Source organism: Chiloscyllium plagiosum, chromosome 38 (assembly GCF_004010195.1).
Source record: "Chiloscyllium plagiosum isolate BGI_BamShark_2017 chromosome 38, ASM401019v2, whole genome shotgun sequence".
Lineage (NCBI taxonomy): Eukaryota > Metazoa > Chordata > Chondrichthyes > Orectolobiformes > Hemiscylliidae > Chiloscyllium > Chiloscyllium plagiosum.
Genome location: NC_057747.1, coordinates 17,789,313 through 17,807,973, shown reverse-complemented (window position 1 = coordinate 17,807,973; position 18,661 = coordinate 17,789,313). Strand labels below are relative to the sequence as shown.

The 18,661-nt window shown below is 37.9% G+C and overlaps 1 protein-coding gene across 4 annotated transcripts in view; it reads left to right on the top strand.

The window, feature by feature from the left end:
- The window catches only part of parga (poly (ADP-ribose) glycohydrolase a), a 202,150-nt gene that overhangs the window by 149,867 nt on the left and 33,622 nt on the right, over window positions 1–18,661 (top strand). For all 4 annotated transcript variants that reach the window (XM_043679036.1, XM_043679037.1, XM_043679038.1 and 1 more), the window contains 2 exons: window positions 8,959–9,037; window positions 14,257–14,365. In XM_043679036.1, coding sequence (XP_043534971.1) covers window positions 8,959–9,037; window positions 14,257–14,365 — 188 coding nt within the window. The remainder of the gene's footprint in view (window positions 1–8,958; window positions 9,038–14,256; window positions 14,366–18,661) is intronic.

Here is an 18,661-nt window from a genome sequence, read left to right as displayed (position 1 = left end):
AAAGCAGTTGGAACAGCAAGTTCGTTAGGATCTCATTCACCCCCTACAAACAGCACAAAACATCTAAAAGCTAAGCTGGAACAACAGTCAAACCTCCCTCAACACCTAGCCACACTACCATACATCAAGAACATCTCTGAAATGACAGCCAGACTACTGCGACCACTAGGACTTATAATAGCACACAAACCAACAGCCACACTCAGACAACAACTCACCAGACGAAGGACCCGATACCCAGCATGAGCAAAACTAATGTAGTGTACAAATTCCCATGCAAGGACTGCACAAAACACTATATAGGACAAACAGGAAGACCGCTAATGATCCGCATCCACGAACATCAACTAGCCACGAAACGACACGACCAGCTATCCCTAGTAGCCACACACGTAGACGACAAGCAACATGAATTTGGGACAACACTACCATTATAGGGCAAGCGAAACAAAGAACAGCCAGGGAATTTCTAGAAGCATGGCACAAACTTCATCAATAAACACATCGGCCTGGACCCAATATACCGGCCACTACAGCGGACAACTGAAACTGACAACCGGAAGCGGCAGGGACAGGCCACTATAAATGCCGGAGGAAACACCACAGAAGTGCTTCACAGGAGGCTCCCAAGCACTGAGGATGTCACCTAGACATGGGACGAAACGTTTGCAACAAAAACTTCCAGCTCGGCGAACAACCACGGCAACGAGCACCCGAGCTACAAATCTTCTCACAAACCTTGAATACACTGTATGCGGGTAATCTTCTCACAAACCTTGAATACACTGTATGCGGGTCTGTAGTGCTTCCAAGTAGGAGGCTGACAACTACCTTCTCAATGGTAATTAGGAATGGGGACAAATGCTGACCTTCAGCACCAGCACCAGAATTAATTAAAATAAAGTTTAATTGGCTAAGTTAGCTCAGACTTTCCATTTACAGGCATATTATCTTAGAGCCGATTCAAACCTTAGGAGACATTGCTTATTGCAACCTATCCCCATGCAACGATAGCTATTAAATAAGTACATCTAATGTTTGGATATTGAAAAGAAATATCAGATACCATTAATGCCATTAAAATACTTCCTTTTTTGTTATAACTCCAAATGAATGCTAATCTCACAATTCATCATGTAATTGTGTGGTATCATGACCTAAAATATTAGAATGGGAAGATGAAAAGGAGGGACAAAAATAGAAGTTATCGATATTAAATACAATTTCTGAAGAACAGACAATTTCTACCCTCTTATTTATGCAAAATCTATTACTTTATTTGTACACCGCTTTAAATCTGCAGTGCTACTGAATTGTTCTGGAAATTTTGCATGTTCCAGAAGTTGCAACAGAGAATAATGACATGGGCAGGAAATAAGCTCTACTGCTTGTATTAACTAGGCTATACTTTTTATACTTGTCTGTTGCATATCTGTTATGTGCATAATTCATATACTATTTTTGTACATCTGCATAATAGAATTTAAATCTTTTTTTCTGTGAATGTTTCTTTTCACAGTAAACAGAAGGAATCTGAATGTAAATATTCAACTAAGCAACTCAGACACAAAGTGCAGGTTGTGAAAAGTATGGTGAAAATCTTAACCTGCAATACAAAACAAATAGAAATCATAATAAAATAAAACTAACTGTTCTGTTTCATGCTGTCACTACATCAGTAGTAACTCATCAACATTTGATGTTTTTACATTGTTTTCTTCCAAGTATGAAAGCATTCTGTCAGTCTTGGCTCGCCATAGCTCTCTTGCTTCTGAATCAAGCTAGTGCTACACTTTTGGACTTGGTGTCTCATAGCTGAGCTGTTCAACCTGGCCCATCTTGTCTCTCAGGTTAATGATCCTATCTCATTGTTGAAAATAGAACAGGAAAGTTATTCTACAGACACCAGAACATATTATCTGATTCTTTATGTCAGTGGTATTTGTGGGACCTTGCTGCTCTTGTGTTTGCTGCACACATTATTGCAGTGACTATATTTCATTGGAGCACTTTGTAATATACTAAGATTGTGAAAAGTTCAATTTAAATGCACATTCTATCTTTCGTTATACAAGGAGCTCCAAACCTGTGTATCAGGCAAAACCTGTATGCAATTACCTTTCTGGTATCTGGACCTTTTCTTATACTGTTTAATGCAAACAGTGATCAATATTAGTCAATTGACAACACAGAAAATAATGTCACCAACAAAAGTGATATTGAAAAAGCCATTAAGATGTAAAATTGAAAACAATTGTTTTCCGCCTTTTTCTGAAAACACTGGGACCTACAGGAAGTAAACTGAAAATAAATGCACAGCTCCAATTAAACTTATTCTCTTTAACTGGCGAATGTGATCTGAGACAAGTTGGTAGTTGTTTTGAGCAGTTTTAAACTGGAGGGGTATCAGTAGTGAATGGTAAAATTCTGTGTGTAGATAGTAGAGGGAGCTGATGTTGACAGCTCTGTTAATGGTGATGGTCAGTGTTTTAATCTTTACCAAGCTGCTAATATTTAAGTAAATAAGCCTTATTTAAAATTTAAATATATTATGACATTTAGTTATCAAATACTTTGAGGTATTTTCAGTGGGCTGTCAGAAATCAAACATTTGTGGATCCTGAAAGTCTTAAATGTCTTTCTAGTTGCAAAGTTGAAGAGTGGATTTTATTTTTAGCAATGAACAATTTGATTTTTGTTCAGAGTGCCTGAGGAGGTATGGAGCATCATTGACCTTTTTTTAAAAAGTCATCATCTTTTCTAAATATCATTTGATTCAAAGAGATCCATCATGTAAGAAATAATTGTGAACATTTCAAGTTTTTTAAATAATTTGTCCAGTTCAATTCAGGCTGGTTTTTGCTGATGTGTGCAGCTGAATCACTGGTCAACAATTTGTCAAAAATGCCATTATCAGTAAGTGAAATTTGATGTCAACTGCAAAATCTCAAAGCTACAGTGCTTATTATTAGATTGGCAGATGCTGTTTACTTGTATAATTGTTTTTAACAAAACTCAGAACTAATGGAGTTACAAAAGTATAATCTAATCTCAAATTTGGTGCAATATCACAAATGGCAAGAAGAGAGAACCTCCAGATAATACACAAATCCCTTATGTCAGTTTTAGTATCTGTTGTTATATTCTTCATTGGTTCTGACATTCAGCATGATTAACATTTGTACAACCTTGCTTCACTTTTATCAGAGAACAAATTACTTGCAGATGAATACTTTGAAATTCTGTTTCCAGATTGTATTGTGAGCCATTGACACACTGAGCTTTGTATTATATTAGATTATATTTCTTCACATCATCTAAATTCTGTTCTGCAGAGGACATCTCATGTTGTGAAAGCAAAAATAATGAACTATCATAGGTAGCAAATGGAGTATGTAAATGGAAAAAGTATCTTTTTTTCATCATGATACTATTTCTAGTAATAGATTTTAAATAATTAACAAAAATCTTTTTGTGCTTTATAATGCTGTGATCATTTTTTGAGTGATCATGTACGATGCAAGTAAGAGAAATCAGTTTGAAGGAAAAGGAGAGAATACCTTTGAATTCCAGTGCTTTATTGAGAGAAAATAGACAAGATATTGACTTCTGAGGTGTTGATGCAGGATTTGGTAATGTCAGGATTTTGTAATGTCTTGGCTTTACTGCTTTTAGCTTTCTGAATCTTACTCTTGAGTTGCACCCTGACATAATGGCCAATATTCTTGGATGTTTCTGAGGTCAACCCCTTGGTCCATAGCAGGTAGAATCCAAGCAAAAAATCAAGACCTTAAGAATGGCAAAGACAAAGGGCAGTAATAAGAGAAATGAAACTTATTCTTTAAGTTGCTCTTAAATTGTGCAACCTGTAACTTATAATTTAATTCTGAATTGAATATTTTGTCAAACCTCCAATTTTCATATAAATAAAAGTTGTTGATTTATTATTTTGCATTTTTGTCATGTCAGATATGATTTCTAATTAGAACCTACATAATGATTTTGGCCCAGAGTCAAATTATAAGATTTAGTAATAAATTTGAAAAATATTTGCAATAGGAACTTGCAGTCCTTTAATGCTGATATAAAATTTTGTCCATATGACAGAAATGTTTGTTTTTGTCTCTTGTATCTCTAGCACCAGTGGAGAGTAACAATTAGTTCACTGCAGATCATAACTTTGCAAGGATTGAATGTTCCATATGCATTCCCATATGTCTAAGCTGATGGATAAGGCCCTGTTTTGGGGGTGTGGTAGATCATTCAGATCAATTTAAGGGTCAATGAGCAAGTTAATCAGAGTTGTCCAGGAGCAGTGGCAAAGGGGGTGGGTAATTCTGTATAACTAAAGTGTTGTTAATAGTTCTGTGGTGCTCAGAGAAGCCCCAGAAATTTTGCAGTGGTTTTATGAACTTAGGGAGTCGAGATTGTGACAGAATGTCACTGGCTCCTGGCTGCTGTGCATTTGGGACTTCAGTAAGCCTTTAGCATTTATCAGCTCAATGGAGCTGAAAGGAAGCTGTCAGGTAGCAAGCTGGCAATTAGGAAATGAAAAGCTTGTAAGTAGCAGTTGTCTGTTGCTGAAGACAACAGTTGAGGCAAATGAATGCTTGTGAGTAGAGATGTTCTGCTCAGAGCAACTAACAAGCTCAAATTGTGTTGGTGATTAGCTGTTGGAATACAATCTTGTGACTACTCTAAAGAAGAGTTGGAACAATTGGGAACTAGTAGAATTCGATGCAGTATTAGTTGGAGTGGCTTTTGAGGAAAATTGGAGGCTGGATGTTTGAAAGAGAAGAGCCAAATCTCACATGGGAGGGACAGGACTTCAAAGCATTTTTGTGATTCTGTGCTCACAGCCGTCCAGTTTGATTGCTGAGAAATACACAGGAACTGTCTTTGTAATATTTTCCATTTTGACGTACAGTTTTTGGTGTGTTCAATCACATTTCGCCTGTTAATTCATGATTATCTCCGGGCGTTAAGAGTATAAAGTAGATATTGTTCATAGCTTGCTTTGCTGGCTTGTGCATAGTAAATAGTTCTTCTGATTCTTTTGTAAAAAAGGGTTTCATCTTGTTTTATTCTGTTAGTAACTGTGATTTCAAAGCCTGTTTTAAAAAAGAGAAAAAATACAGATGTTTTCTGCTGGAAACTGGCCTGGAAAGATAATACAATTTAGTTAATGACCTAAGGACACTGTAGACAAATCATCACCAACCTGTTGCTGTGCTGAAAAGCTTGGCAGCCGGTTGGATGTTGAATTAATCAATCAAGGGAGAACTACTTTTGACCAGGATTTGACAGGAGGCAGTGTGATTCTTGGAGACTTTCAGAGACAGTGCTGCTTGGTTTTGCTCCATCTATAGTTTCTCTCCAGTTACCAAATTGTTCAAAGTTCTGAGGAAAGAATCCCAGTCAGTAAGTAAATATTTCTAGAAGTCTGTTGAAACTGTTTGCATTAACTGATGACTTTGGAATTCAAGCAAAATGTGCAGTTCTATTTGTTTGTGAACAACATGTCTTCCAAAGATTTTGTGAAGATCTGATACTAATCATTGGAAACTATTTATTGAACTGGCAAATTACAATTATTTTACTTGCAATTTAAATTTAGTTCTTATCTGCATCAGTCTGTCTGAGAGTGCGAAGGGGTTATGATCAAAGAATATTGGGCTTTAGTCTTAGATATTAAGTAGATTCCCTTGTTATTCTTAAAGTTACAATATTAGCAATAAATTAGCAATTTCTGTTAAGGTATAAACTTGATGTCCAAGATCTGTTATTTGTAAAGTCTGGTTAAGAACAATTAGGTTGTTTGGAGGGTCATTAAATGTTTTAATTTCATTGTATATTTGAGAAAAATATAAACAGAGAGTGAAAGGAGGGCAGGTAGCTAGGTTAGAGAATGGGCAGGAGGGATGACGCATCACAACTCCTCAGACTAGGAAGGAAAGTGCTAAGGGTGGAGGTGAAGCTTGGTAGCGTAAATGTTTCTGTTGTAATACTCTTAGCATTAACTCTGAAATGCTCTTGGCTGTTCTTGCTGCATCTGAAGAAAGGTCCTTGCTTATGGTATGGAATAGTTTAAATAAAGAAACATTTTCAAAGAAACGGTACCAGAATAAAGGCACATTAGTTTTGTTGGTGTGTCTGCGACATTCAATTGAATCAATTATAAGTTTGATACAGCAAGGTGTCAGATATGTAATGTGATTATACCGAGTTAAAAATCATAGCTGCCTGATGAAGGAGCAGCGCTCCGAATGTTAGTGCTTCCAAATAAACCTGTTGGATTATAACCTGGTGTTGTGTGATCTTTAACTTTGTCCACCCCAGTCCACACCGGCTCCTCCACTTCATTATTATACTGAGACAGCCTTTGAGTCCAAATGATGGTGAAGCTGCTCTAGTTGATGCTAATGTTGTTAGAGAGTGAGGTGGAAGAGAGGGCAGAAATCAACTGAATTTCAAGCTGCAGTTTGCTATCATTTTTTCGTCTTTTATAGAGTCATAGAGATGTACAGCATGGAAACAGACCCTTTGGTCCAACCCATCCATGCAGTCCAGATATCCCAACCCAATCTAGTCCTGTCAGCACCTGGCCCATATCCCTCCAAACCCTTCCTATTCATATACCCATCCAAATGCCTCTTAAATGTTGCAATTGTACCAGCCTCCACCACTTCCTATGGCAGCTCATTCCATACATATACCACCCTCTGGCCCTTAGGTCTCTTTTATATCTTTCCCCTCTCACCCTAAACCTATGCCCTTTAGTTCTGGACTCCCTGACCCCAGGGAAAAGACTTTGCCTATTTACCCTATCCATGCCCCTCATAATTCTGTAAACCTCTATTAGGGCACCCCTCAGCATCAGACGCTCTTGGGAAAACAGCCCCAGCCTGTTCAGCCTCTCCCTATAGCTCAAATCCTCCAACCCTGGCAACATCCTTGTAAATCTTTTCTGAACCCTTTCAAATTTCACAACATCTTTCCAATAGGAAGGAGACCAGAAATGCACACAATATTCCAACAGTGGCCTAACCGATGTCCTGTACAGCCGCAACATGACCTCTCAACTCCTGTACTCAATGTTCTGACCAATAAAAGAAAGCAGACCAAACGCCTTCTTCACTTCATATAGCTTACTGAATTACTAAATAGACATGGAGTTGCCACTGTAGCACCTGGCCTCCAGAACAATATTTGAAGCAAAGAATATAGATTCTGCTTGTGACTTCTCCATCTGAGTCCAACTGTGACCATTGTTCTTCTGTACTGTGAATAACCACTTAATGCTATTCCAATTCTTGCTTTTGCCTCTTATCACTCAATGTGCACTGCAGCTACATCTGCTTTTGTAGAATCTTAGAAGAGGCCATTCAACTCATTTTCACTATCCACTTGGTCCTACTCTCTGTTGTTCAGCATCTGGTGCTGTTCCTTCATGACGTCCAATTACATGTCTATTCGGAGTATCTTGTATCAAACTTTCTCAGACGGTGGCCAGTGTAAATGCATACATTTACACACAAAGTGAAGTGTACCCAAGTACGAACTCTCAGTACCATGTAACAGCTAGTTCTTTTTTGTTGACTCTGAAATGGTCATTTCTTTGTTTATATGCTACTTTTGTTAAAGCTCATTAAACTTCTAAGTCACATTATCGCCAACATTGTGTGGCAAGCAGATATTGCATCAGAAACAATAAATTGTGAACAGAAAATACGAATTGTTGAAACCAAAGGTGTTTTATTGAGCATGTAAGTATGCATAATTATTTAGAAAAATTCAATCACTGAAATGTATCCAAAGTGCACACACTGCAGATAATAAATCGTGTCAGATTTTTCTCTAAATTTGTAACAGGATGTACCTGATTTTAGTTGGTTTGTTTTGGAAGTGATTGTCTAGTTTTGTTATTTATTCAGGGGATATAAGTGTCATTGGCGAGACAATTGTTTATTCAGAATCCAAAGTTGCCATCAAAAAGGTGGTGGTGGTGTGACACTTTATTGAATCATTACAGCCTTTGTGGTACCCATAGGTATGTAAGATGGTTCCTTAATCCGGTATGAATAATGATGTGGAGGTACCGGAGTGGGACTGCGGTGGACTAAGTCTGAAGTCTCACGACACAAGGTTATAATCCAGCAGAATTATTTGAAATCACAAGCTTTCAGAGTGCTGTTCCTTTGTCAGATAAAGTGACTGTATTGGGAGTGATTTGTTTATTTGCACCATGGACATTTCCTAATGAGCAGACATGACGCAAAAGGACTTTTGTTGTTGTTTCTTGTTCCAAATCATTTTAGATTAGATTAGATTACTTACAGTGTGGAAACAGGCCCTTCGGCCCAACAAGTCCACACCGACCCGCCGAAGCGCAACCCAGCCATACCCCTACATTTACCCCTTACCTAACACTACGGGCAATTTAGCATAGCCAATTCACCTGACCTGCACATTTTTGGACTGTGGGAGGAAACCGGAGCACCCGGAGGAAACCCATGCAGACATGGGGAGAACATGCAAACTCCACACAGTCAGTTGCCTGAGGTGGGAATTGAACCCGGGTCTCTGGCGCTGTGAGGCAGCAGTGCTAACCACTGTGCCACCATGCCGCCCATTTTCTTTGGCCTTGCACCACTAACCCTGCTGTCATTTAATCTCTTCTACGTTCCATCCTATCATAGACCTTCCCTTTTTTTGTTGTTCCTCCCATCCTCTTCCCTTTCACTTGAAATCTATTGCAGTACTAACTTTTCTCAGTTCTGATGAAAGGTCATCAGACTGAAAATCAAGCCAACTGCCTTGCCTACTGGATATTTCCAGATTTATGTATTTTTCTTTCAGCATAGTATTGTTCTCATCTCCAGAATGCCTGATGTAGGGAAGGAAGGCTTTTCATTGGTAAAAGCTGCAATTTTACAACATGTTGTCTGTATATTTTAGGTACTGAGCAATACTCTGTCTATGAAGGCTATGCAGATACGTACAAATGGGTGGAGAGCTACAATGACAAGACTCTAAGGTATTGGTTTAAATGTGCAACTTAATTTTATTTTGCAAATTATGTCAGCTTCTTATAAAGTAACTTTTGTTGTGTTCTTGCTTTATGAAGCTGGTTAACAAAGCCCACTAGTCTAAAAATACTCTGAATGATGTTAAAGGACCTGTATTATTTATCAGTGCAAATATATATGATACACTTACCTTTTTTGAACACCATTATAATTACAAGTTAACTGTTCATTTTTCATTAACTTTGAGTCCGAAAATCTGTTCGTATTTGTTACTTAAACAATTAAACTTTTCCTGAGTCAACAAATAAGCTCACTGTTCTAATGTAAATGAGTGACAGGACTAGCATTCATATCTATGATTCCTACTTTGGATAGGTTCTTTATTATAATTGTGTTGCTTCAAGACTGAAATAAATTAGTAGACACTCTCTTCTCTGCCATCCAGATTTGTAGGGCAGGTATCTCAGGTACCCTTTAATTATGCTTGAGAGAAACACCGGGATCTTCCATCACTGGCTGTTAACAACTAAGGGTATTGTGGAGTATTTTAAATCAACACTTAACACAAGTCTTTCATTCAAATCTCAAACAACCTTTAGTTTACACCTGTGAGAAGGCCCATCTCTACTGGTAAACCAGAAGCCTGCTCCAACAATAGTTTCAAGCAGTTTGTATACCATTCAAATTACATTACAATCACAGTGCTGCCTACAGCAGGATTGATACTATTAAGAAGGATTAGAATTTAGGACTTCTCAAAAATGAAACAGGGTAACCACCATCATGTATCCTAATTAAAGAAAAAAATGGAAGAGGTCATTTTCACAACTAGATGGCTCCAGTCAACATCCATTCAGCCTGTTTCAGAGGGAGAGAATTCTTTTTACATAAAGATCAGTTTGAGAGACAAGGATACATTCTACCAAGGTGAGATATCAGTAGAAATAGCATCAATTCTGAGTGTCTGTCCAGTACAAACTTGCAGGATCAAAATAAGCATGAGTTAAGCACTAATCACCCAGCAGGATGTCCTCAGGTGATGTGTTTGCAATATTGTTTACTGGAACAAGCCATGCAACTCATATGTCAGCAATAAAGTTGCTTTTGCAGTTTGTAAGTTTAACAGCTGAAAATCATTTTCAATTCATAATTGCTGTTTGGTTTCAAACTGCAACTTAGGTGTTCACAATACCAGGCCTAGTGCTGGTGGAAGCTTCTCAATCTTAGATCCGATGTCAGTCTTGCAGATCAGGCCACATATCCCCCGATGGAGATTGAAAATCTGAAAATTCCAGGAGAATGTTTCAAGTCATGTAACTTTGGATTAAACAGTAGTTTCTGCCTGTCCCTCTGCAGCGATGCCAACATCCCTTCCCACCAGAAATTGAAACAGCAACCCAAGAACCTCTCATTCAGTTTTCTTTTAGGGAGTGTCATTTTTGATTAAGGAAAACATTACTGCGGTAATTAGAGAAGATATTTCTAAAAATTTGTACCATGGAAATATATGGGTTGAAATTAGAAATAAGAAAGGACTGATCACCTTGATAGGATTGTACTGTAGGCCTCCCAATAGTCAAGAGGGAATTAAGGAACAAATATGCAGAGAGTTCTCAGATGTATGTAAGAATAATAAGATTGTAATAAGTGATTTTTAAATTTCCAAACATTAATGCTATGGTAGTTGCAGTCAAAGGTTTGAGTGGTGAAGAATTTGTGAAATGTGTACAAGATTTATTTTAAACAATATGTGAATGTTCATCCGAGAGAAGGAGCAAAACTTAACCTTCTCTGACTGAAGTGGTAGTAGGGGAGCACTTTAGGTCTAGTGATAATACTTCTATTAATTTTAAAATAGTTTTGGAAAAGGATAAACCTTCCATTAAAGTTAAAATTTGCCTCACTCCAATTAATAACTTTAATGATATGATATGAGACAAGAACTTTAAAAAGTTTGATTGGATTAGATTGTTCAAAATTGTGAAAACAAGAGTTCAGAGTCATTATGTTTCTGTTAGAATGAATGGTACGGCTGGTAGGGTTAGAGAAGAATAGATGAGTTAAGATATTGAGGTTCTAGTCAAGAATAAAAGAAAAATCATATATTATACACAGACAACTGCGTTCCAATGAATCTATTGAATAGTATAAGGGGTTTAGGGGCATTCTTAAGGCAAAGAGGGCTATTAACGTAGGTTGGCACATAAGGTTAATGATAATCCAAAGAGATTCTACAAGTATGTTAAGAGCAAGAGAGCAACTAGAGACAGAGTTGTTTTGCATCAATTTTTACTTTGGAGAAAGAAATGGAGCCTAGAGAACTCGGGGAAATAAGTATTGTTGTTGTGAAAACCAGTCACATTATAGAAGAGAAAGTGGTGAAAGTCTTAGAAAATATGAAGGTGGCTAAATCTCCTGGACCTAATCTAATGTATCCAAGGATGTTGTGGGAAGCTAGAAAGGAAATTGCAAGGACCGTTGCAGAAATATTTGTATCCTCTGTAACAAGGGTGAGGTGCCAGATGACTGGAGAGTTGCTTGTGTTGTGCCGTTGTTTAAGAAGGGATGTAAGGAAAAGTCTGTAGACCTGTGCATCTGACTTCAGTAGTGGGTAAAGAAGGTATTTCTGAAAGATAGAATTTATGTGTGTTTGGAGAGGCAAGGAATGATTAGAGATAGTCCACATGATTTTGTACAAGAAATCATTTCTCACAAATTTGTTTGAGTTTTTTGAGAAAGCAACCAAGAAGATTGATGAGGGCAGAGTGGTAAACATTGTTTACTTGGAGTTTAGTAAAGCCTTTGACAAGGTTCTGCATGGTAGACTAAATAGTAAAGATAGATCACCAAATTCAGTGGTCTTGCCAGTTGGATGCAAAATGGCTTGATGGGCAGGAGAGAGTGTGGTGGTGAAGGTTCGTTTTTCAGACTGGAGGCCTGTGACCGAGGTGTTGTGTCCACTGTTGTTTGTCACTTATATAAATGATTTAAATGAGAATATGGAAGGCATGCTTAGCAAGTTCGTGGATGACACCAGAATTGGCAGTATCGTAGACCAGTTATCTAAGATTACAAAGTGATCTTGATCAATTGGATCAGTAGGCTGAGGAATGGAGATGGAGTTTATTTGGATAAGTGTGAGGTATGGCATTTTGACAGTAAACAAGGGCAGGACTTATACAGTTAAAAGTAGGGCTTTGGGCAAAGTTGTAGAACAGGGAGACCCAAGGGTTCAGGTACATAATATTTTGAAGTTTGTGTCTCATGTAGACAGAGCTGAAAATGTGTTGCTGGAAAAGCGCAGCAGGTCAGGCAGCATTCAAGGAACAGGAGAATCGACGTTTCGGGCATAAGCCCTTCATCATGAATCATGAGACAGGTGGTTAAGAAGGCATTTAGCACGCTTGCCTTCATTGCTCAGACCTTTGATATCGGAAATGGGTGTCACGTTGAGGTTGTAGAGGGTACTCGTAAAGCCTCTTCTGGAGTACTATAACCAGTTCTGATCACCCTGTTCTAGGAAGGATATTATTAAGCTGTAAAGGGTTCAGAAGAGATTTACCAGGGTGTTACTGGGAATGGAAGGTTTGAGTTGTAAGGAGAGGCAGGGTAGGCTGGGACCTTTTCACTGGAGCATAGGAGGCTGAGGGGTGACCATTTGGAGGTTTATAAAATCACAAGGGGTATAGTTAGGGTGAGTAGCAGGTGTGTAAATCTCCCTCAGATGGGAGATTTCAAGACTAGCAGGCATATTTTTATGGCAAGAGGCAAAAGATTTAAAAAGGACATGAGAAGCAACTTTCTGAGACAGAGTGGTTCACGTCTGGAATAAACTATCAGAAGAGGTGGTGGATGTGCATAAATTACAGTGTTTAAAAGCCTAAGTACATGAATAAGAAATGTTTGGAGGGATATGGGCCAAACACAGGCACGTGGGACTGGTTTAGTTTGGGATTATGATCGACATGACTGGTTGGGCCTAAGGGTTTGTTTCCATGGTCTAGTAGGTTTGACTTCGGCATTTGCATGTGTCCAGTCGCTGTTTCTGAGTGAATCCATGTAAAAGGGATGGACATTCAACAAGATTATCTTGCTGCCCTTTTTAATGGCTTTGGACTGGACTGGAGAAAATAAGCATTTCCTGAAGAAAAGGCTCAGGAAGATCATTCTCATTGAGAAGCATTAATAAGTTGCCTGAAATAGCTTGTCTGTCTGCCCTTGGATGAAACTGCATTTTAGAAGCGAATAACTCCTGTATTTTATAAAATTTTAAAGTAAACAAAAATGTTAACTATAATGTTGTGGTTCAGTGAGCTCAAATCTTCATTTATGTCAAAAGTTTTAAGGCTTGAGTTGAAGAGTTATTTCAAATTGTGAAATTTGTTGCTAAGCTGCCTTCATCTGATGTAGCTACTCTTTGACTGCTTAGATAATGGTACAATTGAAGCAAGGTCTTTCAGTACCCTGCTGATTGTTTAATTTATACTGAAATGATAACACATTTTCTTTGTTCTGTTTTAGTTTTTGACCAAGAGAAAATGGGAATTGTTTTTAATATCTAAAACTCCAATATAGGTGTAGTTCCATGTAATCATTTAAATTTAATGAAGTCTTTTTCTCATACTTGCATTTTGTACAAAGGTTGAATGAATGAAAATTAATTAATCACCGTACTCGTAAAATAGAATTCTTTGTCATTGGTGTTTTTGGAAAAAAAAACAAGATTTTTTCATAGTTTCATTGTTTTGCTGATCATCAACTACAATTTTTAGCAGATTGTCAATGCTTTAAAGAAAATAGCCAAAACTTCTAATTATTCATTCCTATTATATTCAGGAATATTATTATTCATCACTTCAAATTTATCTTGTACTTAAAATGAACCTTGGATTGTTCTGTCATCTCCTCTAGTCCTACTCTCCATTTCTGGCCACCAGAGTATCTGTGATTTTAATCCTTCTAACGTTGATAATTGTGTCTTCAACTGCCAGGTTCTAGAACTCCATACCCAAACTCCGCAATTCTACCTTTTCTTTGACTCTTTTAAAACACTGCTGAAATCTGCCTCTTTGACCAAACTTTGGTCTGCTCCGATATCTCCGTAAATGGCTCAGTATTAAATTTTATTTGATAATACTATTGTGAGTCTCTTTTGATGTTTTAAAATGTTAAAGATGTTATATAAATAGAAGTTTTAAAGAAGGATCTCCTGCTTAAATTTATACAGAGATGCTTGGCAGAGGTGCAACACAGAAATTGTAGCTATCGATGCATTACCTTTGAGACGTTACTTAGATCAGTTTTCTCCATGCAGTTTAAAACGAGAAATTAATAAGGTGAGTGTTTTGACTTGATTTTCTGCATTCTGATATTCTGAAGTAAGTTACTGCTGTTTAACCTTACAATGGTTATCACAAGGTGTATAATTAGATATATCAAAGCCACTTTTGGAATTTGGATTTCAAAATAGATGCAAATGAGTGTTGGTACTTCTGTGAAGGGTTTTCTTTTCAAAAAGAAAGTCAAATCCTTTGGAACACTGATTAAATGTAGTGTTTTGTTAGAAAGCAGGTGACTGAAAACCCCAATGACATTAATGGAAAGATGTTTATTCTGCGTTGTTTTTGACAAACGAGGTAAACATATAAGGCCATTGGTTTGGTTTTCAGTTCAGTTGCAATCATATAATTGTCCACTCTTTTGAACAGGGCCTTCTACTGATATAATTAAAATGAAATTTTAAGATGAACAAAAATACATCTATGGAAGTGTTTTCTCCGTGGCTATATCAACCTAATTGCCTAATTCTAAAAAAAACTTCAAGTTGGGAAGTAAAATTTATGGTATTAATATGGAATAGCAATAAATTTAACAAAAAACGCAACAAAGCTAACCAATATAAATAATTAATCAAAATATCAGTCTCCCTTTGTGTTAAAACAAAACACAAATGCCATTACAGAAACAAATCTTTAGATTATTCCCCAATTCCACATAGAAGAATTATACATGAGTGTATAAGGAATCTGATACTAGATAGATCCTGTTATGGACTAGACCAAACCCTCGAAATATATTAATAAGATAGCTTAGACCCTAATGTTTTCTTTTTTTAAAGTGCCAGACGTTGTATTCTAGATGCAATTCGATTGGTTGAACTACCAGTCTTGAAGCTAAATATATTTTATTCATGCACGATAGTTAACATACAGCAAAAGAAAAAAGAAATTGGAATATCTTAATGCTGTGGAAAACTTTACAGAATAATAGATTATTTAAGTAACTGTTCCATCCTATAAACACATCCCTGGCAAAACAAATTCAGTAAAATGGATTGCCTCATATGCAATTCTAGTGTGTGTGTGCGTGTCACCCAACCCATTCAGCCTGCTTCTACATTTCCTGTATTTGAGCTTACTTAGTAAGGCAAATGGGCATCCTGTAAAGACAATTTCTAATCTCCTTCATTCTTTTATTGTCTTAATCTGTGGATGGAATTTTCTTCATTTCAGTTAGTTTTTACAAGCAATCTTCCACTCTTCATCTTGTTAATTATTCATCTGGTCTCTTCAGCTGGAGAGGTTGAAATGCTAGTCACTGCCCACACCTTTTAACTTTCATGATGCTGGTGCCAGATTGTAAGGTCAGCTGCACACCACATCAGATAATGCAAGCCTGAAACTATTCTCTGCACATTGATGATGAATGAGGAAATTGCTTATAAAGAAAACTTGGCTCCCACTTTGCAGACAGGGGCCTGCACGTGCTGTTGAATGAACTGGTGATGGGGAGGGCCATTCTTTTGTCTGCAGACTGCCAAACCAGACTCGGCTAGCCTGAACACACACAGCAGCCCAGTTTGTTGCTGTGTCCTGCATTACAACAGAATGAATAGTGTCGTGGAGAAAATGTTGAGAATCACCAGGAGACAGAGTTCTTCAAGAAGTAGGTCTTTTATTTGCAAACAAAAAACCGTGACACTCAGAAAGCAGATTCTCAAATGCCCACGAACCTCCGGGTCCGTGGTTTTTTTTTATATCATTTTTATAATGTTTCTGTTAGCTTATCAGCATGTCCAACTATGTTAATCAAAAGTATCTCACTCTAAATACACAATAAACCAGTGGTGTTAGTTCCCATTATCTCTTTGGTTGTGCCCCATAGCTTTTCCTAAATTCTATTTAATGTTATTCTAATGTCACGATTAGATATTTAGTGTGAGCTTTTGCAACAATGGTTTTTCATTCCAGACCCTACTTAATATTTTCCTAATGTCATGATTAGATATTTATTATCACTTCTGCTACAGTGATCTTCCATTCCAGACTAACCTGTCACGATTAGATACTTAGCTATTCCATCTATTACAATAGTCTCCTGTCTCAAGGTGACTCTACTAACCTACTAATTAGATATTTAATGTCATGTCCCAAATACCTATTGTCCAGATTCTGCCATAATGATGTTTAGCAGGCGAGGCTAACTTTGCTAACTGTGTTATCTCATCTCGCCGTAGTGACCTTTCAGCCTCAACTTTACTCTGCTAATTGGTGTAAGAGCATTCCACTATTCTTATCCCATCCTGCATTCCATGGAAGCCTTCCAACAAATCACCAGTGGTATTCATGCTTTAACCCTTCCCATGCTTTCATGCTCTTTATTTTCCAATAATAGTAGTGTTGGAAGAAGGTTAGTCATTTCCTGTGCTCTGCAAGGATAAGTGCCATCATTTTTTTCTCTGCCAACTCTCACTCACAGGGTCATTACTCACTAACTCTAGCTCACTCTAACTGTACATTTTCTTTCTTCCAAGACAGCATGACAGAGCGTTGTGGCATAGAGCATGATAAGCCAGAGGGAACTTCATTGAAACTTACTCCTAGACTAAGCTGTGTTTGGGCTTCCTTTCAATGTTTACGATTTTGTGGGCAAGCAACCTTTGAGTTGTAAAGGATACGTAGATCTTGTTACTTTTGCAGTTTTTGACCTTTTCTGTTCTTGAATAATTGTCGAGTTATAAATCTGACTTGATAACTTCAAGATCCCACTTTACAGTATCTGCACATGGTATGTTTTACAAACCATTAAGGAAAAAGGAAAAGTCAGTGAGAGGCACTAAGGTTGGGTAGCTCTTAAGGCTGTCATGAAGAGATCCTATCCAAGGCTGTGCAGTAGTGTCTCCCATCATAGGTAGCAGGTTGAGAGGAGTCCAGAGGAACCTCCATTGTCTGAAATCTTCCAATGTATCACTTTTTAAAATTCCTTCCTTAAGTTGGACTTTGCTGGCTGGACAAACATGCATTACCCATTTTTAAAGGTACTTGAGAAGGTGATGAGGAGCAACCTCATTGAATTGATTCAGTACATTTTGAGTAGGTGCTTGATGCTATGGAGCATGTTTCAGGATTTTGGCACAGTGGTAATGAAAGAAGAGCAATATATTTCTGCATAAGACGGTTAATAGTTTGGAGAAGATGTTAGAGATGGTGGTGTTCTCATGTATCTGCTGCCGTTGTCCTCCTAAACGGTAGTGGCCATGGGTTTGAAGGAGTATTTGTGCATCTCTGTAGTGCATCTTGTAGATATTATGTTTCCATGGTGGAGGGAGTGAATGTTCGTGGATATGGTTCTCAACAAGCAAGTTGCTTTATGCTGGATGGTGTTGAGCTTGAATATTGCTGTAACTTCAGGGAAGTGTGGACTGTTCCATCCCACTCCTGATCTGTGACTTGTGGAATGATTTTGGAAAGGTGAGTCACTTGCTGCAGGATTCCTAGCCTCTTGCTGTATTGATATGGCTAGTCCTATTCAATTTCTAGTCAATGATAGCCTCCACGATGTTGATAATGGGGAATTTAGTGATGGTAATGCCATTGAACGTTAAACTATGATGATTAGTTTTTTTTTAAGGAGATGATAGTGTGGTACAGGTAAAAGGTCCTTTATCTGAACATCCAAAAAGCTCTGAAATCCAAAGTTTTTTTTGTGAGTTTGTTTCTCATTAACAAGGTTATTTGGCATGCAAGCATGTACTCAGATGCACCATGGGGGGAGGGATGTGGCCAAGCACCGACAAGCCTGGGGTTTCTCCATGAACACCCCCAAGTCGACATCCATTCAATACGTACCACTCAGATACGATGTTTGGGGCTGGGTGGGGGGCGTGCCCAAGCAGCTATGGCCCATTTTCATTTAGAAGCCTGCTCCTCTGGTAAGATTTTTAAAAATTTCACCATTAAACTGTCACTTATTCTGAAAACCGAAAAATTCTGAATTCCGAAAAACAGCTGGTCCCGAGCATTTCAGATAAAGGATCGTCTACCTGTACTTGTGTGGCAAGAATATTACTTGCTAATTGTCAGCCCAGAGCTGAAAATGTGTTGCTGGAAAAGCGCAGCAGGTCTGGCAGCATCCAAGGAACAGGAGAATCGACGTTTCGGGCATAAGCCCTTCTTCAGGAATCCCAGGTCTGCCCATGTCTGGATATTTTCCAGGTTTTGCTACATTGGACATAAATTGCATCAGTATCTGAGCAGTCTTGAATGATGCTGAGTATTGTGCACTTATTAGTGTACATCCTCACTTCTGTTCTTATGAAGGAGATGAAGTCATTGATGAAGCAGTTGAAGACA